The 23,636-nt window shown below is 37.3% G+C and overlaps 1 protein-coding gene across 1 annotated transcript in view; it reads right to left on the bottom strand.

Annotated features, from left to right (window-relative positions):
- UBE3C (ubiquitin protein ligase E3C) overlaps window positions 1-23,636 on the bottom strand; it is a 72,255-nt gene that overhangs the window by 4,675 nt on the left and 43,944 nt on the right. The window contains exons 19-22 of the mRNA XM_066314472.1: window positions 11,324-11,536; window positions 3,886-4,074; window positions 3,720-3,786; window positions 2,739-2,869 (exon numbers count right to left, since the gene is read on the bottom strand). Coding sequence (XP_066170569.1) covers window positions 2,739-2,869; window positions 3,720-3,786; window positions 3,886-4,074; window positions 11,324-11,536 — 600 coding nt within the window. The remainder of the gene's footprint in view (window positions 1-2,738; window positions 2,870-3,719; window positions 3,787-3,885; window positions 4,075-11,323; window positions 11,537-23,636) is intronic.

The following is a 23,636-nucleotide window of genomic DNA, read 5'->3' as shown; positions in this document are numbered from 1 at the left end:
TAATATCAATGTGCATAGTGAGTCTGTAATATATAAACTTGTCAAACCCTGATTATTCTTCTGATGTGTTAACTACTGATCTGAAGAACACACTGTAAAGACATTAGGTATGTAATGCTAATTGTTTTAATAATATCCTATATATCTTCTTCCAAGAAATAGTATACTGAAAAAGATATATATTTGTTACCCCCAAAGCACTGCTTTTTCTGGTAAGATAGTATTCATTTTATCAAATGCTTGCCTGAGGTAAAAAAATTCTGGTTTTAGAAACTGGGAAAAAATTCCAGCTACAAAGGCAAAAGGTCAATGAGATTCTAAACTAAATTATTGTTCAAATGGAGGCCTTAAAAGTATTTCATGGCTAAAATGTTGCATTTTTAGTGTTCCTTTCAAAATGCTAATTGAATTCCCCTACTCTAGCTTTAAAAATGGAAAAATGGAGTTCTAAATTGAAATGTCATGCCAAGGGCACCATTTGTTGCATAATTAAATACTGTACAGCGGGAAACTGCAATAGTTTGGAAGGGAAAAGTACCATCAATTTATTATGTGACCTGATTGGAACTTAACAATTTTCAACCACACTTTAATGATTTTTTTTTTTGGTCCGTAACAATCACATTTATTAAACTTATTAAACTTTAATTAGCTTTAGTAAATGTTATTCTGAACCTGACTCTGGCAATGAAAGTTTAACATTTTTAAATAATGCAAAGCTAAGTTATGTTATCTATAAGCTATGACTGTCAAGATGCTTCCTAATCTTAAATCAACATGCACTAACTTGAAGAAAATATGCTGGTCCCACAATATGATGCATACACAGAAAATTTCAGAGTAAGAACCAGAAATTGTGTTTCTTTCAGAAAAAAAATACAGCACACATGCTAAAACTGCAAACAAATTTTGAAGATGGTTTGTGTTCATGTCTCCCGTCAACATAAACACATTCTCACACTTACTTGGCCAGCAATACTCAGCACTCCTGTGGCTTCACACCCTGCACCTTCAAAGCTCCAAACAGTGGCACTGTCATGGGCTACCAAGACATTCCTGCTGATGACAACACCAGTCACCCACTGCCTTTCATGGCAGACCTTTCCTGGCAAGCCCCTGGTTTGGAGGTAAATCCCTGCTAACAGGAGCTGCTGCAGCCACCCTGCAGTTCTGCCCTAACGCCCTTTCAGCTGCTCTCCTCTGCCAACACTGCTGCGTGTGCCTGAGCATGAGAGCCCCTTGTACAGTGAAGTCAGCTTTTCACTTACTGCTTTCCTGCTGAAATTTTTGTCATTTGCTTACATTTTTTCCTAGCTATGTATGTTACAGGCAGTTTGTGGCCCATCTCCCAAGTGAACACACAAACTGCAGCATTCCACATTTAGTTTCTTTCAAGTGTGTCACTGTCAGCCTTAATATTTTTAGACTTTTGATTCACTTACTCCATCTCTTCAAAACGTCTTCAAATGTCACACCGGCTACCTCAAAGCTGGGTACCTACATTTGCATTTCTTCCTCTCCCCTTGTAATTAAAGAAGATGACAACAAATGGGAACTTCTGCTTACTTGGTTTCCCCTTCCTCAGGTGACTAATGTGCACTGTCCTATCTTGGTCTCATCCTGCAAGAAAATTGCTTTTCTTGATGTCCTGTAAAATCCTATTCATTGCTAGAGTACTGTACAGTGATATCTGCATGGACTTGAGGGTTTGGGAGAAAAGGCTGCAGACTCTCAAATAGGGAATCACATAAATCAATCAACAAATACCTGAGACAGGATTCATGTGATTCAACAGCCATGTCCATTGTTTCCATATCCATGGCTATGGACACTCTTTACTGTTAAAGGCAATCTGGTTAGCACATTTTGGTGAGTCCAAGACGTGACTCATTTCATCCTGAAGCTGACACACAGAACAGTCACATCAATTACCGACTGAAAGTGCCAGTTCCAATCCTAGATGTCTGGAAAAAGAGTGTAGCTAAACTATAGATCACAGATACTGAAGATGGAGGATGTTCCCCATCCACATGGTAACACCACCACACAGCACTGAATGTTCCCACATTTTAGAGGAAATGATGTGATGGCTCGTTCTTAACCAAAATTTTGCAGTCCACTGAAATTCATGGGTAGAACAACCCCAGAACTTAGTTTCAAAATGTCTTCACCTTGCTTTGGCCTCTCTTTAGTTTTATCAGCAGATTTTTCCTCATACTTAAGCTTCCGTGTAAATAGCAATCTGGAGACTGCAGCTAAATATTTTGCTGCTAAGGGTAATGAGCAGTGAGCCATAAGCAGATAAACGGGAATTAGAAGAAAATACATGTCCTGTTTCAAATGGTTAATGTAGGAGGATCAAATTTAACAACTGCTTTTATATCTTAAATTCTCTTTTGCCTGACTTAGAAGACACTAGGCTTAACTCAACCTGTTGCTTGAAACTGGTAGCAACTCTGCTTCTGCCCAACATGAAATGGCAGCAAGGACCCTCCATCACACATGGCAAGTGCTCTAAACAGTGATTTGCAGGTTTATCAACTTTCACAATTAAAATAGAAAGCAACAGAACACTCCATTACATATTTTAAATCTGTACTTATTATACATGCAAATGCAAACATTGAAGCTGTTTCTGTAGACACGGACAAGTCTCAAGCTGTAGATTCCTGGACAAGAAAAACTTGGACCAACATCTGCAGCATTTCTCCAGCTTGCCAGTAAGTCAGATGACATACCTTAAACCCCAGAAGAGGTGGTCGAGAGCAGCTCGTTACAAATTTGAGTAGTTTGCGTTTCTCTTCATCAGTGAAGCCTTCTACAACCCTCCAAAATATTTTGATTACAGGATGGTCTGCTGTGTAGCCACCTACGAGGAGATTTAAATGCTTTACAGCTAGGATAGTTTTATGTAAGAAATAAATTCTTCAGAAAACCTAGCATCAGTCTTGAAGGTTTGGGGAAAATATTATAACCAGCAGGCTTGTACTGCTAACTTCCAGTACCTACAGATCTGTCATCACTACAATTTCAGTTTCATTGCTTACCTATGGCTACTATATCCCTCAGCTTCTTAAATGCAGTTTTCTTCATGGAATCAGATTTTAAATTAATTTTATTTAGTTTAGCATTTAGCCAGTAACTTCAGATTATTGCCTTTCACTCCAATAGTGTGCAAAATTTGCAAGACTCAGGATGTTACTGAATTAATCCACCTACCCTAAGGTAAGCCCAGATGTGAACTGATGATTTGGTAGCTACCTTTTGATTACATTAATGAGAAATGCAGGGGGGACAAATGAAGTAAGATACCTCACATTTCTCATAAGGAAAATAAATGATCTCTCTCTTCACACTGTCTAAGAAATGCTAAGTATCTAAATGGGGCAGTAAAAACTACTATCCTAAAGTCATTTGCAGACTTATTTTCAGATCAGACACAGTGAGTGACTAACTTCAATTTAAAAAAGAAACACCCTCAAATTATCTGGCTATACAATTACATTTAAGCAACTGTGTATCTCAATTTCCCACCATTTATAAAACTGGGTTGTAATTTTAGCCAATTTTCTGAAATCCAGGTACCTCCACCAAATCTGGCCAAAGGTAACAAGAATAACTCTGTAACTTTTTCTTTAAAAAGTAGGATAAAAAGCAAGTTCAGGTTATTCCCAAGTCAGTCATAATAGATTTTCTGTACTTAAGCAAAATATGCTTACCTGAATAATTTGTGAAAGATTTAAGGTCATCCAAACTAATAGGAACTTGTGCACCAGAAGTCAGAACCTAACAGCAAAAGGAAATTAGACCATTACATGACAGTAATAATAAACAGAATTGTTTCTGTTCAGAGCACTAGTTTTGTGCAGCTTTAAGCACAAGTACCTGTATTTCCTGCTGGTCAAACATGCGAAGCCACTCGAGGTTGACGACGTTGGCCAGCCCCTGGCGGAAGGCCAGGCAGTGCTGCCGGATCTGTTTGTTCAGCCGGTAGTCAGCCACCAGGTGGATGTACGCGATCCGGTTGGCGCTGGTGACGGGAATGTCCTTCCCACCCGGCTTCAGCTCAACCACCTACAAACACAGCCATGCCCATCACCTGGTGAACTGCACTGCTGTGCTCTAACCGTGAAATGCGGCTGCGAAACATTCTAGTGAGGGATGTATCTGATTGAAGTACACTAGACCTCAGGAACACTCACCTCAAAGCTGATACCTCAAATACTCCCTCAAAGAGAGAAGAGTAGGAGGAGTTACAAAGGTAGGTGTTTTCTCTGGTTATGTGTAAGAGCACATTCTGTGCACCCAGATCTCCAGCTGCCAATGCAGCTCATCACTAGCCCTCATGGTTAATCACCAGAAAGCAGATAAAGCACAGTGAGAGCCCTTTCATAGGAGCTGTCTCTAACACCAAATTCACCAATGCAAGTCAGACAAGAACTGAAGGGAAAATACCCTTCCTTGGCAAGCTCCCCACAGCTTCACTGCTAAGTACCCTGGAAGGGAGAGTAGCCTGTAACACCACAAAGCTCACACAGAACACTCTCCCTGCAGCTGGATTAGGGAAGCTTGCTTGCCTGGCTGGGCTCTTCCCTAACTGCTGCTGGTGAATTCTGCACGGTCACATTATGGCAAAAGCAATGTCTGCTGAGTTAAAAGTCAAGTCTGACAAGCCTGATTTGCAGAATGCTCAGCATTCACAATTCATCCTGTGGAAAATGTACTGTTGTACGTACTTAGTACATTCAAGCAAAGAAAAAAAACAACCAAACAAATCAAGCCTAAGTGTTGTTTTTCTACTGGGAAGCTCTACTTTTGTCCTTCACGTACACCAAGGTACCTCAGTATGGGAGAATTTTTTAAAGAAAAACCCCAAAACTAAAGATACTGTATTTGCATTAAGATATAAACCAGGTTTAAAGATAGCTGTTATTAGAACACTATAGGCATTCACATATTCTACTCTTTACTACATGAGGTTAATTTTGTTAAGCAGCAGCCCAAATTGGAATATATTATTAGGGTACTTAAGAGAAGAATTAAAAAAACCTGAAAAGCCGAGATACTGTCACCTTCTGAACTCTTCCAAAAACTGTTTCTTTTTTTTTTTTTCTACACTCTGGAGTCAGCAATTTCTTCATTTAAACCAACTGTGCACTTCAGTATCTGGCAATGATGACATCTTTAAAGCACAGAGAATTAAACACAGGAACAGCTTCTTTTCTAACATGCTACCTAATAATGCAAGCTGTTCTTGTACTAAGCCCAATGTGCAAAATGGTATGATTAGAAATTCACAGTGCTTTTGAGCATTCAGATTTTTTCTTGATTCATAGCTCTTTAAGGCAAAAGAAACCATTAAGATCTGTGAATCCTGACCTCCCAGATAACACAGGCCAGATGATTCTGTCTAGAGATTCCTGTATTTAATTCCATAAATCCACAGATGAGTTAGAGCACATTTTTAGAGACATGCAATCCTGTGATGGAGTTTTGGATCAAGCCACTTTCTTTGATAAGCTACCACAACCTGAATTACAATAGGTGTTGAAAATACATCTTATTTCCCACTTCAATCCTTCAGTTGCAAGCTTCTGGCTTTTGTTAGCGCCTACAGTAAAAAAACTCATCAATACTCCACCATGTCTGTGTGCAGGTATTGATAATGATTAAAACCTACTCCTGCAAGAATTAAGCAAAAGGAAGGTGTCAGTGTAGGTAACACCACTTCACACCCTGCACACATTATGTTGCTCCCTTTGATAAGAACCAGGGACACAAGACCTGGAGGGCTCTCTCTGGGATCACCCATCACAGAGCCTGGCATGGGACACAGCCAGGGACCATTTGCAGAGGGTACAGGTCAGTGCCTGGGGCTACTGGCTGGCCTGAGGATGAGGGTATTTTTACCAGTAAAGCCCACATGGAGTATTAATAGCAGCATGGGCCACGTTCCATACCGTGATGGAAACAGCTGATGAGAAGGGGCCCCTGCACTACTGAACTGTCTTTCATCCCACTGTAGTAATTTTACTACTGACACTGGAAAGTTAATCATCAGATTAATCCAAGTATTGACAAGAAATATTCTAGTTTTCACTTCAAATCCAATGGGTTTGTTCATACCCATTGTCCTTATTTCAGTGTTGAAGAGCTTAATCAGTTCTTTCCTTCCTCCTCAAATATATCCATAATGTATTGCTTATGGGCAGCAACTTCATTAATCTTCCCAGAGACTTTTACATGGAACTAAAGACAGTTTTTTTTTTTAATTTCCTCCTATAAAATACCTTTTACAAAGCCTAACAAGACCAGAAAGCTCTCTCTTATTTCTTAAATTCTTGTCCTCTTTAGCTTTACAAGACCAGAGCAACCAGTGATGCTCCACATGAACAGATCAGTGTTGTGACCTCGGTATTACTAATGCTTCACAATCTGTCCAATTACAAACTTTCTCTACTTGTTTTGCAGAACTGCAGAATCCCTTGGATTTTTGACACCATTTAATACAACCCCTCTCTCTGAGGTATGGATACACTGAATTAGGCTATATTAAAATGCATTAAAGCATATTTGTATCACCTAACTCATCAAGCATCTCTTAAGAATATGGACACCAACAATAGAGTGAATAGATATCACTCCATGCGCATACGACAATTTCTCTGAGCTCAGTATTTACACTAAAAGATGCTTGAACGGACCTCCTTCTTAAAATAGCCAAAGGGAACTACTGGCAGAGTGTTCTAGAAAACTTCTGTGTTTTAAGATTCATCTCAGCACTGGGTGAAGTAAAATGTCTGACCTTCCCTGCAGGCCAGCAAACTGAAATCAGGACACAGATTAATTTACATTTGCACTGTAATAGCACTGGCTCCACAGTGCTCTAGGGATGTCAGGAGAGCTGTATTCATTCTATAATAAAAAGCTATTCTTTCCCCATAAAGTTCTTCCTGCAAAACAAAGAACAAAAAGGTGTTGCACTCTTTCTGACTGCTATTTTTAGAAAACAGGACAAAGTTGTTTTGGTTTTTAAAAAATCCTATTATTCCTTTTATTTTTATGTTTTTAAATAGCAAATCTTGGTTTCTGATTCAGCAACATTTCTGTAGCTCCCTTTCCTTTCCAGAGCCCTGCACTGCCACAAATACAGGTACAGGACTCAGTTAAGTTTGTTTCCTGGGGTTTTCCAGAGACCAAACTATCCATTTGCAGAGTTTGTCAGTGTGAGGTTAATTTTACCACTGTTATGTCCATGTATTATCCAAGACCAAAAAAAAAAAGGGATAACAGAACATAAATGATAAATACATTACGCCAAAAAGGCTAAGAAGGATGTAAAACATCAAACAGTAACACTTGGTAAGCATAAAACTGAAGTAAAGGAAGATGTACTCCGTGTTATCCTGGCATTAAAGGAACTATTGTAGAATTCTCACTTAATTCTAAAAGTCAGGAATGATGGTTGAAAAGTTCCTTTTCAAAAAGACCATAGCACAACTTAATAGATCAAAAACGCTTAATCAGCTTTATTTTTACTTTTATCCATGCCGTTTTGGCCACTAGATGGGGCAAGACAATAACCCAGGTTATCCTGGACAGCTGCAGGAGGAAACTACAGCCCTGTGTGATCTGTTTCTATCTTGTAGATCTAAGCTTAAACAAACAAACAAAAAGCATTTTAACTTGGTTTGTAATCAAAATTGCATGCACTAAAGGCAATTAAACCATAGATATAATTTAGGTAAGTATTCAGATCATTCAGTCAAATTTGATTCCCTATACATGAAGTGCATCCAAAATGAAGGGGAAATACCAGAAGGGGAGAGAAAAGTCCCATATGAAGACAGAAGACAAGTATCTCTTCACAGAATCACAGAGCCTCCAGTGCAATTTCATAAAGCTCTTACAGATATTCAACAACTCCTACAAGATGAGAACTTTTTATCTTTTCTCTTGGGCTCTGATCACTTTTGTTCACATCACCCCTACAGTTTTTCCCTATTTTGAAAAGAATCAATTAAGTTTGTTTTTTGTTTTCCCTGTCATCTGCTTTCCAGATGTTCATGCAGGGGTTCCAGGTAGGAGACTGCATATGAATGCCTAAGAATGCATTTTCTGTAAGTGTTACAAGCCTGTCTGAGAAGGCTCAGCCTCAGCTTAATAATTTTGCTGCTGAAAAACCTCTAAAATCATCCATCAAAGCCACTATATCCTAGTAAAGAGGCTGTCAAGACAGAAACATTCAAAACTCTTTTAAGGCTTCAAAATTTCCCCCCAAAGAAATTTAAAGGCAAAGAATTCTCCTTTGGTGAGTCAGCATATTTTCAGTGACAGCAATGGCACACACACCTGTTTAAAAAGCCCAAGAAGGTGTCCCAAAACCGAGTTCTCTATGATACAGATTTCATGGAAACTGTGCCATATTGTATCATAGTGCTTCTCTGTGGATTTGTGTTTTTACATCTTTCTTTATGGACTCTTCTGATCACACTCAACTCGTGATCCGTGTACTTTCAAATATCAGTGTTTGAGGCTGATACTCTCAAGCAGAGTTTCTGGAGTACAGTTTCTGAGGAGGAAGAATGAGTATTTACATCTCCCTCTTGCCCTGGACAGCCACAAAACTCGCCTTCCTCACTGGAAGAAGGGCAGGGAGGAAGATCTGAGAAGGGAAGATATTTTCTTTAAATTGCTAAGCTTATTCTTCCAGATCTTTCATAACCATCTCATCTACAATATAAAAGGAAAAACTAAATCAATATACAGACCTGAAACCACAGGCTGACCTCCTCTGAGACTTTGCTACTGGCCACCATTTTCTGCAGGAGGCCCAAGAGCTGAAATGTAGGCTGGAATCACTGCATTTGATAGATCTTTATCAGAAGCTATTCGGGGTTGGAAGATAAGGTTGATGGCATAGCTCCCCTAATTAGCAGGTCTAATGTGCAAATTATTAAGTACCTTTTTCAACTTCTGGTGAATGCACTTTGACAATAGTTTAATGGGGTCTAAAAGCACATTACAGGATTGGAATCAATACACTGATAATAGAATTTCTACCTTCTACTACTGACAGAGGCAATAGAGCCCCTTTTGAATGTGTCTTTCATTGCAGATAATGCTTTTGTGCCACAATTGGTGGATGGACACTGTCATGAGGACAGCTATTTACAACGATAGATTAATGAGGCATTTATTGGGCACTAATTTATTAAACCCTAAAGTGGTTGTTTAGTTGAAAACTACATATAATGTACACTCAACACAAGGAGTGCAAATTAAGCTCTTTTCCCAAAGTGAATTAGCCTTACCTTGGCACCATCAATTAGTATGCAATGGTTACAAGTCAAATAACAGACAAAATGTATTTATCCATATGAGGTTTATTAAGGTAATGAAATGAAGTATAAAAAGAAACTTGTTGCATTGAAAGGCAGAAGACAGTGACAAGAACCAATGGGTTCTGCTGAACTACACTAACATGCAGTGAGCCTCATAAAAAGAGGCTGATATTTCGTGGGTAAAATATTCTCTTTTCAAGTATAAAAACAGCAAACCAGCATCAGAATATTTATTCTAAATTATATTCATCTTGTTATTCAGTAACTCACTAACATATTAAATCTTCCTTTTAAAGTAATGCCAAACAACTACAAATCAGAAACCTTGCAAACAGCAGTGGTAGCCCACATTTTACTTCTATACTGAACTGGATTTGTGTTAGCTGTAACCAACAGAGCTATTACTTTAGGTCAAGCTAAATAAATGGGTTTAGAATTCAGACTTCCCCCCATTGTTAAAAATCCCAGGTAATAGGGATTGCCAGTTAGGGTGCCTTGCACCCCAGAACCCAATGTCTGAGTGCTCCAGACCTCAGCTCAGTACCAGCCATGGAGAGCACACAGTAGCACAGAGCAGGCACTCTAAGAATGTGCTTTTGGGTACATCTGTACCACACCTTTATCTCAAGTTTTTGAGTTTTTACTAAAACCAGTGCAGGTCAGATGTTTTCATACAGGGAGTGTAATCCAGGGAGGAAAATGACATATGGCACGTGTTTTAATATTAAACATTATTTATATCAGGCAACTGTTGCCTCTCTCCATTAGTATGCTCTAGGAATCTCAAACCTGAGGGTACTATTTTAAAATTTAATGCAATCCAGATTCTACGATCTTCCAAAATGGCAGGAAATAGATGACAGAAGAGTAAGATAAAATCCAAGCCTGAGACTGTTCAAGCAGGAGTCTTGGCCAGCAAACTTGCTATGACTTAAGCAGCAGCAGAGAATTCAAGGTACTGATTTCCAGGAGAGGTTAGTTCATCTCAGTGGTGCTGCTGCACTGGAAACGTGCACAGGCCCCAGCAGCAAACCCCAGAGAACTGCTCAACCCCTTCTGGAGCCTCCGTTTCTTCCTCACAAGAGGAGTCTGAATTCAGATGCTGCTGCTTATCACTATGTGTCAGGTCTGCATTTTTTACTCAATTACATGCCATAATCAAAAGTAAGTTCGAAAACCTCGATTTTAAATCCTCAAAAATTAAAAAGGAAGCATGACAAAAGACTTTACCTAGGAGGTTACCTGCATTAGTAGACTAAGGCAGGCTTTTAGAGCTCTACTGACATTTATTTTCAACTATGAGTAATCTTTAGTACATACAACAGAGAAAATAAAAGCTGTAATCAAATTATATGGTGCAACTGTGTTAAAAACTCAGAGTTAAGGGACGGCTTTTCAGAAGCACTGAATGCCATTTATCCCCTTTGACTAATCTGGTAGCTCAACCCTTAAAAAAAAGTGTGGGAGGTAAAAAAAAATAATGTTGGTCAAACTTCAGGCTCTCTTACTTTGAAAATTACAGATAAAGAAGACAATGTTTATCTCACAATAAAGGGTCTTTAATATCATTATTATTTAAAACCTCTCTGACTGATAACTGCAATTCTAAAACCTGGTAGTACTTCTGTAGCTTACAATCATCTAAATATGGCTATTATTACAAGTGCAATTGAAAAAACAACATATTTTTGTTCAAGAACATTCCCAGGCAACAGAACTTTACATGTATGATTGTCAGAAAATAATCACTGCAGTTTACTCCTTAAAAGACCAGACCTTTAAGTAATCATTAAAAGTTATTTTCAAGTATAGTTAATTACTGTCTACTCCAAATATTGAGTCCAAATCCCAACTGATGCCTCACAGCACCTTTTAACACTTGTTTCCTATAATATTTAAATTAAAAAAAATTCGTTTGTAGGGATAGTAAAGATTCACCAGTCATAGATAAAAAGAAAAAAATTCAAAGCCCTTCTTACCTGCGCTTCCCCAAGGTCATTATTTACCACAGTGAAGTTTAGCCCAAGTTCTTCCACGTCCCCTTCATAGCTCTTGAGAAAAAGCAAATTTTTGTACATCTCTGGGTCTAGTGAAGCTAAATGATGAATGTCAACATCAGCACTTGTCCCTAATAATTTTGAGAGGAAAAAACTAGCAAATGGCAGCTCCACCAGCATATTTTCATAAAGAGCCTGAAAAATAAAACAATTAAAAGCACATTATATTTTATTGTTGTACATGCAAGAATTCCAAAGGTTATTGTCTATTTCTCAACTTTTGAGTAATACTGTCTTAATTTGGTGACTGAGTAGGTTCTTCTGGCATAGAAATAGTTCAAATATTGCACAAACCTAAGAATATGCATCCAAAATCTGAGATCTGAATATTCTTGTGAAATACCAAGGTCCCAAATATCACAAATGAATTCTGTTGTGATTTAAAATGCAAGGTCATTGCTTATCTGTCATTACTCTTCTTATCCAAATTGCATTTATTTTCAGGAAAAGCAAGGTGTGTTAAAAGACAATGCAACTGCATCAAGAATGTTTTACAAAATAAGTTTACATCTCTACTTCCATTAGCACCATCACAAGCAGTATTATTCCACTCATATCAATCATTACATGCAGAACTGTCATCCCCCTCATCCCCTGAAAATAACTCTGTAAACACAGTACATTTAAAACCAATAAAAACTATCCTCATGCACATTGCACAGATGCATTGCTGCACTTTCGGAGAACTCCACTGCACCAGTGCCACAGTCAAAACATTCCCAAGCCAAGAGTTTACCAGTCCTGACTGTGTTACAGGTCAAATCCTTTCTATGCCTGACACTGCTACACATGTCAAAAAATTACTGAACCAAACATGTACCTGACCCAAATTTGCAGCTCTCAGAAAAGATCTATGTTGACTGCACACTCAAAGTATCCTCAAGAATTTTCAAATTCCAGCACCAACATTCTAGGTTCATCTACTGTAGGAGCACATTTCCATGTAATGCAAAGTATCTTTGCATAATTTTTTATTAAGTCAGTAACAACTGCTTGATTGGAAGAAAAAAAGTCCTTATGGTAGCTCTCAGAAGAATGAGAGGTGTACCCTTCACAGCTATTCTGAATAAAGGACCACTGCTGTGGAAAGACCCATTCCTGGCACACGCTGCCTTTCTCATTGTCCAGTCTGTGCCACATCAGCAGCATCCCTACCATTGACAACCAAATCTTTACAGAACATTAATGTCACTGCCAGGCTGATCAGGAAAAGCATCAACAACATAACATCATTGTAACATCAGTGTTTGTTCCCTTTTAACTCTCCAAGAGCAGCGTTTTGGCATTACTTAATGCCTCCATAATCTAAACTTAGAAAAGGAATCCCACCGAGGGGGAAAAAAAAAAAAAACAAAACTGAAAAAAGAGGAATAGATGTAGCTCTAATCACTCAATGATATTCCAACAAAGACTTTAAATTCCTGAAACTTTTGAAAGAACATTTTTCTATGAGGTGAGTTAGACCTTGGAAAAAACCCTGAGAATAACGAGTTCAAAGCCAAAGGGTGCATTATATTTAGAGCCATATGATTTATTCAAGGTGTAGAAGTCAAAATCCTCATTTGTATAGTTGACTTTAAAAGCAAACTAGAGGGATAAATCATTAATTTGCAATGTGTAAGGTCAGTGTTTGCTGTTCCTGCATTAGTAACAATAAAGCTATTGTAATTCCTTAAATATATCAAAGCTACCCGAATTTAAAATGGAATTCCATCTATGACTCATAAAATGTAAATGCAGAGGTGTAATTTTTTACACAAGGCAGGTTTAAGCCTTTAGAGCATTTAATATACAAGGACTAATAAATGATAGCACTAAAAACTATGATCACATCAGCTAAATGGATTATAAATTAAATTTCCATAATGTATGCAACTGAAATACAAATGTAGACATAAATCAAGGTATTTTCTAAACACAGGTTAATTACACAAATTCAAAACCTGTCTATTTTTTATGCAAAATAATCCACTTAGCATTTTTCAAACTGGTCTTAAGTCCTTACCACTTGCAACACTTGATCCTAGAAGCCTATCAATAATTCCTTGTCAGGAAAAAACAGCAATAGGTATATTGAAGAAACTTGTAAGTTATTTTTCAAGTGTCTGTCTTTTATGAGTGTTTATTGCTAGAAATTGTGCCAAAATGATTTGAAATAAAAAGGATTAATTATGGTAGAAGCTTTTTAATATAAGTGAGTGCAGCTGCAATGCAATTAATGCAAATTGTGATGCTATCAGGAAAATAAATGTGAACAACATCACTGGCTATTTCTGTTTGCTGCCAAATAACTTCAGTAATTTACTACATTAAGAATCAATAAAAAAATAATGCATTTCAAATGCATCACTATTAATCTTCAGGTAGTTCCAAAGTGAACATTTATAACTTCATCTAAAAACTATATAAAGCATTTTTAAATAAACTAAATTGTGCAACTTGAGAATAACTTTAATTACTCCCTCTCTTAGCTAAGTGATTGCAATATTCAAAATAAAGTATTTTTGGAAAGAAGACAAACAGTAGTGTTTTAATTAGTTTGAAAGTCAAGCTATCCTAATAAAGTTTAATAAAAAAATGCAGTAAAAGTCTGGTGAATAAAGTCATGATGAACTTTGGGTTTGTTTCCAAGAGGTGAATGCCACCATTATAGCCCCAGCACTGTGCAGAGATGCTGAGAAATGCTGTGTACAGTATGAGTAAATAAACTGGAACTTTATTTTCTGGATTCCAACTAATTTTTCTGTTTCTCAGTCAGCATAAAGTGATCAAACTACCTGTTGTTGCTAAAATATGTGATGCCACACATTCCTGCCAGGGCAATGAAACCAATCAGCTGCTGATTCTCCTGGGTTTGTTTGCAAGCAGAGCAGTTGTGCAGTAGAGGCTACAGGGTCATTACAACATCAATAAGGTTAAAAATTTACCAATTATTTGTGCTGTGCTTTGTTTGGGCTGTTGGATCTGGGGGTTGCAGGGTGGGTGGGTATTGGTGGCCACAGCATGGACACTGAAGTTGCTTTTAAATTAGAGTAAGATCCAGCTCACAGCCATGGCTAAAATGAGGTGGGAATTGCAGGACCATTTGTTTCACCAGGAGCAACAACCTTGGAGCTGCCAGCTGCCCATGGAAGCCCACCCTGATGGGGATTTTTCTTACTAAAGCTAATCTAATGGCCAAGAGGGTGACTTCCCTCCTTCCTTGTTTTCCATACTCAACTGCCTTGGGGAGCTCTAAGTTACGCTATTTTAAGCTTAGTTTTTTTGCCTGTCTGAACTCTCTGAACTAGCTTTCTGCAACACCAACATTAAGGAGGCAGGAGCCAAGCATCAGCAACAGGCAAGGGAATGGTAACCACCTCTACCAGAGGGAAGCAGCTGTCAGATTAATCAGCTGCAGTGTGAAGCTGCATCATTAGAGCATACTTACATAGTCCTTTAATACAATATATGGTCATGCTCTCCACATAGACCTTGTCCTTTTTCTTCCTCTCCCAGCCAATGAGGAATAACCTTGATGGGAGAAATTGGCTTGCTCTGGACAGAGACGTCTACTTCTGTTTGGTTAAATCAGAACTTCCTGTGCTGCTTCAAGAGATCAAAGCCAGCAAGCTTAACCAATGTCTATTTTAAAACTAATCTCTTCTCAGACTTTGAGTACTCTCACCCTTTTCCAAGTTTCCTTTCACTCTGCGGTAATCACCAATGGGACTGATACATTTCTATGATGAATTCTGACAATTCCCATTCCCAGCTTTCCTATCTGAGCCCCTGACTCCACTGTCTCTACCCTGCAGCCCATAAATTGCAGCAAGCCTATGTAAGGCAAAAAGTCCAGATGGGAAGTCATGAAAGGAGTGATTGGTGGTCACATACGGCATCAAATTTCCAGTTTCCAACTTTCTAATATTGACCTGGGGGTAAACACAAACAACCTCAATCAATTCTATACAGCTCTGCCTCCTTGGAAGGCTGGGGTATTCACACTCCAGCTGGACAGAAGTGCTATTTGCAGGTATAGGCTTGGGGCAAGAAGATGGTCTGAAGCAGAGACAGTGATGTTCCCATCAAGGGCAATCCCACAAGCACTGTAATGCTCACAGGGTGACATATTCCCAAGCAGCTGAAGGGTAATGTCTGCTGAAATGGCCAACCTGGATTTCCTAGCACTCTTTCAAACTCATGTTTGAGCATTAGGGATGCTCTTCAGTTAAGAGTTGACATCACTAGATATCAAAATAAGGTAACTTAAAAGCTTTTGAAATCACTAAACAACAAAAAAAATATTTGAAGTAACAAATTATTTTTAGTATTCCCCAACCCAGTGTTCTCCTAATTATGTCAACCCTTTTCTATTTTCTGAAGAGATGGTTAAAATAAGGGGGTTTTCTGGTTAAAAGGCCACAAGAAATTGTTACACTATGGAGAAAGTAGTATTCAACAAAAGGAACTTCACCCACCTGTCTCCCCCTTTATGTGAATGCCTACAAAACACACCAGAATATTAAAAAAGACCAAAGTAACAGAAAGCTTACTGTGGTCAGTAAGTTTTCACTTCACACACAGTCTGAAACCTGTTGTTCCTCTTTTAAATAATCTCAGCTACCTGTGATTACAGTATAGTTCCACAGTAATTCACTGCTACAGGGACTGGCCTTTACTCAGTTCAGTGACACAGATCACAGTGTGGGCATTTGAAGTGATAAAAATATGATGTTCAGGCACAAATATGCTGAATGCACTCACTACACATTTGTGATGTGGAGGAACAAGCAACAGTTCTTTAAGGCGCAAGCACCCCTCAGAATACAGGCATGCAATTAGTATCTGTAATATGGCATGGAAGAAGGATCTGGGCTGAAAGACAGCTGTACATAGCAAAAAGAGAAGGATGACAGTTCTCTGGGTAAGGAGGACTTTTCTTCTTTCAACAAAATAAGAATTATGCCTGACAGGGACTATAGATGGTAACTGTCACAATACCATTTAAGTACTACATAGTCACACAAGGTATTGTTCAGGTATGACCCCAAGATTCAGGAAACTGCTCTTCAGAAAGAAAAGATTTCACGCCATATTTTAAATTTGGACAAAATGTAAGCTATTAGAGTCATTTCAGCCAGATTAGCTATACACAGCAGAGGTTACCTGAGCACTTCAACGTGCTGAGTAAGGTTCAAACTGCATAAACAAATTCACAGATGAACTCCCTCCCTCTAAGGCATCTTTAGTGCCTTTACTTCTAGGTCTACAACTAATTCTTTCATGTATTAGTTCAACTAAAATCTCTTTAAAGAAAAATAATCAGTCACTGCTTCTACTTTCCATTAATCTTTCACAGCCCAGAAGTGTATTTTAAAGCATAAACAATGCTAAAGTCATATCCCCAGAAAGATGCATGGCTTTTGGAATAAGGCAGTAAATGACTGGACTTAAATTCAGTTATTTCCATAATCAGCCCCCAAGACCATAACCCTCTCTATTTCAGTAATTTTAAACAGTTACTATTAAATAATACTTAGCACTTACAGAGTGCAATAGATCTTCAAAGCTGTACAGAACCATTAATAAAAATGATCGAAAAATAGCAAAACCATTAGAACTTCCTTCTACCATATTATTTATATCCTAGAAATATCACACTCACAAAGCCTTTGGGGGCAGCAGAGACTTTTCAACCCTAATGAAAAAGATTAAACTAAAAATTTAAATTAAAATAAAATTAACACATAGTCGTATTTTTGAAGCATTTTTAGAGCTAACATTTAGTAATCCCTAGATAAAATAATTTCTTCAAGATACGCTTAATAATGTGTTTTAAAGTGAGCAAACCCCAAATGTTATTGTTTCTAACGCCAATATGGTAGAATAAAATTAATTCTCTCAGATATGTCTCAAAGCAATGTGTCCTGTTACCTGGGAGCTCTAAGTCACTGTTTCTAAGACTCTGAGCAGTAGCAGATGTCTAGATGCATTCATATCACCATAGTAATGGAAAATCTGGTGCATTATCTTCCCTGTATTACTGTGAAAAATCATAGCTTGTCTTTATTCTGTCTTTTAAAAGAACAGGAGTCCAAAATTCCATAGCTTGATGGCTGCAATTAGACTTCTGTGAGCTTTAATAACCTTTGCAGCAGTGTGAATATCATCAGATTTTAAAATTATTTTTATTATTTTTTTAGAAAAAACCTTTTGTAAATTGGTTTTACTTGAGATTTCCCACTCGGAGGGAATTTGAAGGTCAGTAAGTACAACTTGATAAAAATTTCAGAGACTTGAGGTGGCAAGACTCAGGTGTGAAGGACCCGCTGCGTGTCACAAGACTCAGGCGTGTCACAGCTGCTGCAGTTCATGGAAATCCTTGAAATGGATGGCAGGGGAGTGGCAGCACAGACCAAACTCCCAACTCATGAACACAGGACCAGGAAATGCAAGGATCCATGCCCAAAGACTTCACTGGATCATATCAACTGAAATGACCTTGAGTTAAGATTTAATTTAAAAACAGAAAGTCGTGGTAGTATTTTTATCGTAGGAATTTAGGATGTCTTTAATAACATTAATGTTTATTACCAAAAGAGAGTGCTTCAGAAATGCCAGCACGTGCAGAAAACTACCATATCATCAGCTTGATACTTGTTTTCTCATTTAATAGGAACAGTTATCTCTGTAACTTATGCCATAAATATGATATAAATTGCTATCAATGTCATTTGGGCAGTTTTGAGGGATGAGAGGAAAGCAGTATAGATACCTGTGGATGCACTGGATAACTGATAGTTATCATTCATTACTGAAGTTCCAGTAAAGGCTTAATATATTTTTCTTGTTTCAAATGTAAACATAATTTAGGAAGAACTTGAAGATAAAAGGAAAGCTACTCCTCCTTATTTAAGTTTAATCTTCTGACATACTGAACACTTAATATTATATAACTAACCTCTGGATATGCTTCTAACATAAATCTGTATTTTAATAGCAGTGGAACTAGCAATTTTTAAAGTTCAAACCAATTTAAGAATTTCAGTAAATATTCCAAACCTAATTGATTGAAATGGATGTAGGTGTTCCCAACTGTGAAAAAAGATCAGGATACCATTACCACACACTCTAACTGTTTATTTATTCCCTGTCTAGGAACCTGATTTAGAGGCAATAAAATGCAATCAGTACACAAACCAGAAGCAGGAATCATCTGCTAATGGAACTTTTAATTGAGGAGTGACCACTGACATGAGGTAATTCTTTCCATGCACAACTCCTTGCAGAGACCTCTATGCACTTTGTCACGGTAAACAATCACTAACATATGCATTAAAGAAAATTTAAATACATTATGACCCAATAAATATCACAATCCATCAATAAACACTTTTCCTCCCTAAAGATTTAGAGTTAAAATAACACATTTCAGTAGTCTTTTAGCGCTAGACATATATTTACAAGGTTACTACTAACACAGCTATTTGTAATCAAAAGATAATTGGTTTTGTTAAATGCACCAGTACACAAAGGAATTGTCAAGCTGAAGAACTGTGTCAGAAAATAGATTCAGATTAGTTTACATCTGCATTCATAAATCATGAAATAACTTCCACAAGGTATCAATTCTGCTCTCTTAGGATTGTGTTTCTGCACTAGAAGCTTTTTATTAAAGGACTGTGCCACTTTCCATGGTAAATTCCTGTTTTGATTCTATATTAGATTCAGGAATTTCTGAGACAAATGATCATCACCTAACCTGCTTTTTAATCAAAATGCTGAATCTACAAAGTCATGTGTGAGGTAACTGAAATTAAAAAAATGAAGAGTTATACCAATTAACTCCTCTTTGCATCAGTATCACCAATCCCATACCTACTAGGTACTAGCAGTATAATTTGTGGCAGCAGCACAAACCAATTAAGGGGGTACTGACTTAAAACAAGCCAAAGTGGGTCTAATTAAGTGAACAATAAGAAAAGGAAAAGGGCAGCCTAAAAATCAGAAGGGAAAAAAAATCCCACCCTCCAACAGTCAGAGTGGCAGTGCAATGTTTGACACACAATCCCTACCAAAGAATCAAGTATACAAAACTCAGTTCTCATTGTACAGTTTTCTTGCTTTGTTTTCTTTCCATAAGCTTTTGGTGCACAAACAGCACTCAAATATGTTATTAGAAACATTTCCTTGAATGTTTTAACCCCATATGTGCAGCTTATTTATAATTTAAGAGTTTAGGATCTGATACAAATCTTGCTGAGAAAAGACTCCCCTGATTCAATACTTCTTAGATAAGGCCCAAGAATGATGAAGAACTATTTTAGCTTTTCTGCAGGATGGATTCTACAGACACTGTTCATCTTAGAATTGTACCTTCCAGAGAGGCACAATATTCAATGTTACAAACAGGAACCATACGGTTCTAATATACAGAAAAATAATCAATAATTAGGTCCCACATTTACTTGTAGTGTAATAAAATCTGTATTTGAGCTACTATTAATCTTCTAAAGCTTCATTTTAACCAAGGACATATTTTATAACTCTTCTCTTAAATTATATATATTTAATAACATTTAGATATATGGAAAGAAAAGTCTGTTAAATCTCAAAAACTCATAGGAAAATAAACAACTTTGACTTTTGTCAATATAATATCCATGAGTCCATGCAATTACTGATCATTATACCATTAAATATTAATGATCAAATAACTAAACCCAGATTTTACCCACCATCAAAATAATGCTAAAATTTAAAATGAACATGTTAGTTTTTCTCAATCCTTGCTGCTTCTTCTATGAAACTTCTTTACTTGGTTCCACAAAGGAAGGACTCAGTTCAAAGCAACTCAAAAACCATTTTGTTCTCCATGCTGCTTTCCCAATCATTTAAGACAGAAGTTGGGTCTTGGTAAAACAAATCTAAATCTTTTCAGAAAACCTTAGTGTCTTCCAAGGACTGAAGGTTCTATTGCTTAGAAAAGGAGACTTAATATTATATTTCAAAAAGAGATGTCCTTCAGCAACATGAATGTGTGACTCACAAGTGCTGTTTAATATTCTGGAATAAGAGAGGTGGTAGAATTCAGTAAATTCAAAGACACTGAGTGTATTATACAAAAATCTCTACTGTCAGAGTCACTCTGTTTAACATGCAAAGACAGTCACTGCAAAACAAAGCAAATGCAAGAAGTAGCAGGCTTATGTCAAAAGGGTCAAAAGGGAAGAAGAGGAAACCATAAAAATTATCATACTAATCTGGTTTAGTAAATTATTATACTGGATAAAAATTATCATACTAATATGGATTTCCTGCCATATTCTTAAACTGATGCTGATACTTCATGAAATTTAAGTAAACTATCCTAAGAATTAGCAGCTTGATGCCAAAGAATTCCAAATGCAAATAATGTCCTTTTCCACAACATCTGTCACAGTAACATCATTGAATAAATGCAAATGTAAACTGGAAATGGGGAAATATGTTTTATACTAGACTGAGTTTAGGTCAGAACATGGTGAAGTTCAGATTTTACTTCTCCATCACTGTTTCTGCTGGAATGGTTACCCAATGTTTCCCTCCTTTCAGGTTTGCAGCAGACCCTCAAGAATCAGCATGGAGAAAATCCTCCTTTAATATTCTCAGGTGTTGCTTCCAAATTCCCTTGCTTTAGTGCTTCTTGGCAGCCTGTCAAAAAAGCCCCCTTTGTGTTCTCCTGAGCCACTTCCACTACACAGCAGAGTCTGTATACATGGGGAGATTTTTAGTTCAGGCAAAACAACAAACACTGCACGTGGAAAGGAAGTGGAACCAAACCAGGAGCCTGCCCACAGCCCAAAGCCACCAAGAGAGCAAAAACATCACAGCATCTGGACCATCCCTCCTTCTGGGACACCACTTGGGACAAGGCGGCTTTACTTTCCAGAGAGGATTTAGGGTTAGAACCCCTCTGCCTGAACGTTGCTGACAGCCCTCAGGACACCCTTGGCCCTCAAGCAAAGCCTGGGATTCAGAGAGTCCCAGCTGTGCTTCCAGTGGGCAACACTGAGTTTCTAACCCCTCTGGCAGTAGAGACTCTTTCCAAAGCTGTGCACGGCAAACTGAGCTTTAACTTTTAAGGAAGAGAAAGGAAAATGCTTAAAAGGCACCAGTGCTAAGGTAATATTTACATTTCAGAGTAAAGTCACTGACAGTTGAGAAATGTAAACTTTGGAAGTGTTTGAGTAGCTGCTGTTTAAGCAAACTCATTTCTGTTGTTTTTTTTTTAAGGATGATTTCAGACAACATATGCAATTACATGATCACACAGTATTATTTCTACAAAACCTTTTGCTCCTCCAGTGACTGCAAAAGCTGCATCAACAAGCTATGCATTTTGTACACAGGTTTTAGTTTCTTCATTAACTAGAATAATGCATCCAAAAGTCAGTAATTTATTCAAGATTAAAATTATTTACAATTTCGGATAAACCATTTGTCAAGATATGTTTTAAATTTTCAGCTGTTTCTGCTTCTGAACTGACCAATTAACACAGAAGATGCCAAGCCGTTAGAAACTTCCTGATGAGAAGAAAAACTGAATTAGGTGTAACTTTATGGTGCTGAAAGTTAAACGCATTTGGATATTAGTGTGAAGTGGTTACTAAGAGACAGAGAATTTCTATAAATTATTGTATTTTAATGTATTTGTCTTCTGATAACATTGAAGCTTCTTACGTGAGAGTTTTTGGTGGCAGCACTCTTTACATACTGCTTTCCACAAATAAGAAATTGCTGCGGATGCCCGATTGCTTCCTTTGCATTATATCTGTTTTGTTTGCAAAGAGGCTTTTAATAATTCACTATTGCTCTCAAATAACCCTGTGCAAAGCATAAAATGGACACATTTTTGAAAACGGATGAGTGGGTATTCAATAACATAACCAAGATCACAATACTGGCAGGTTTTGAATAGTATGGTCGTGCCTTATCTTTCTGTTTAATTCATCAGCTCTCTAAATACACTACTAAAAAGGTGTCTGTGCACCTGGGCAAGGGTAATTATTAAGTATCACTGTCACTTCTTACCTTATCTAAACATACTGCAAACACAATTTATGCTTTCAAAATGTTAAATAATAGATTCTCTGATTTTAAAAAGAAAAAAAAAACGCTACTTGTAGCACTTGGCGAGATTAAAACACATTTTGCAACTTCAGCCTCTATGCTAATATTTGAAATTCAATTACAGAAGGCAATGTGCTGCTTTGACAGATGAAACTGAAGACTCAAAATTACAATTATTTTTTTTTAAATAATTTTTCAAACATCTCCTGACAGTTGATCCCTGCCTCCTTCCTAGATATACAGAAAGCATTTTTGTGGTAAAGTAGCTTCTTTAACAATACCACAAGTATTTTCTTTCCCATTCCAAAAATCTATACATGCAGAAAGAAAATGAAGCTTGGACGTGCAGTATCAGATATAACTACCAACTATTGTAATAGTACTGAATCCATCTCCCAACAGGAGTGGGAACATCACTCCACTTGTTTATTGAAATGGCCAATTTGTAATTTCCATGCTTTAAGAAGTTTGGATATAGCAGTAGCTAGGATGTATTAGCAGGGGCTTTGCTTACAAAGAGGCAGTTTTATCTACATCAGTCGACTGCAACTCACAAGCACAGCACAGTTTCCACAACTCTCAATTTGCCAACAACATCCCTTAGAAACATTTCCAGCTACACTACAAAGAATCCAACTGCACGTCAATCCTCACTGCAAGGCAGCAGTAGGATTTTAGCCTCCAAAATATTTCAGGCAGTTAAATTAGACTTTTACATCTTAAATACCTTCAGTATTAGACAGGGAAGTAGCAGTTAATACTTTTTTTTTCCTCGAAATGGAATTTGTATTCCAAATTTTGTTTCACAATTATTATCTTTATAAAAATTATTTCAAGTGCTTAGAATGAAATAGCCTCGTATTAAACCTGACCATAAAAGAAAATTGAATGTAATTAATGTTTGTAATGGTTTCTCTCTTTGTTCCTCCTCCATTTTTCATCTACCTCAACAAGCATCTATTAGCCTTTGAACATTCATATCACCAAATTATGAAGCACTAAAACTCAAAAAAGATGCAAAATGTACAAAACCCCAAACAGAATGTGTGAAAAGTAATTTGCATGTGGCTCCTAAGTACGGTAAATGCTGATGGCAAATTTTAAATGCTACCAAGAACTGTATACCTCATATAACTATTAA

Source organism: Sylvia atricapilla, chromosome 1, assembly GCF_009819655.1.
Source record: "Sylvia atricapilla isolate bSylAtr1 chromosome 1, bSylAtr1.pri, whole genome shotgun sequence".
NCBI classification, from domain to species: domain Eukaryota; kingdom Metazoa; phylum Chordata; class Aves; order Passeriformes; family Sylviidae; genus Sylvia; species Sylvia atricapilla.
The sequence above is the reverse complement of the archived record's forward strand: the minus strand, read 5'-3'. Positions and strand labels throughout refer to the sequence as shown.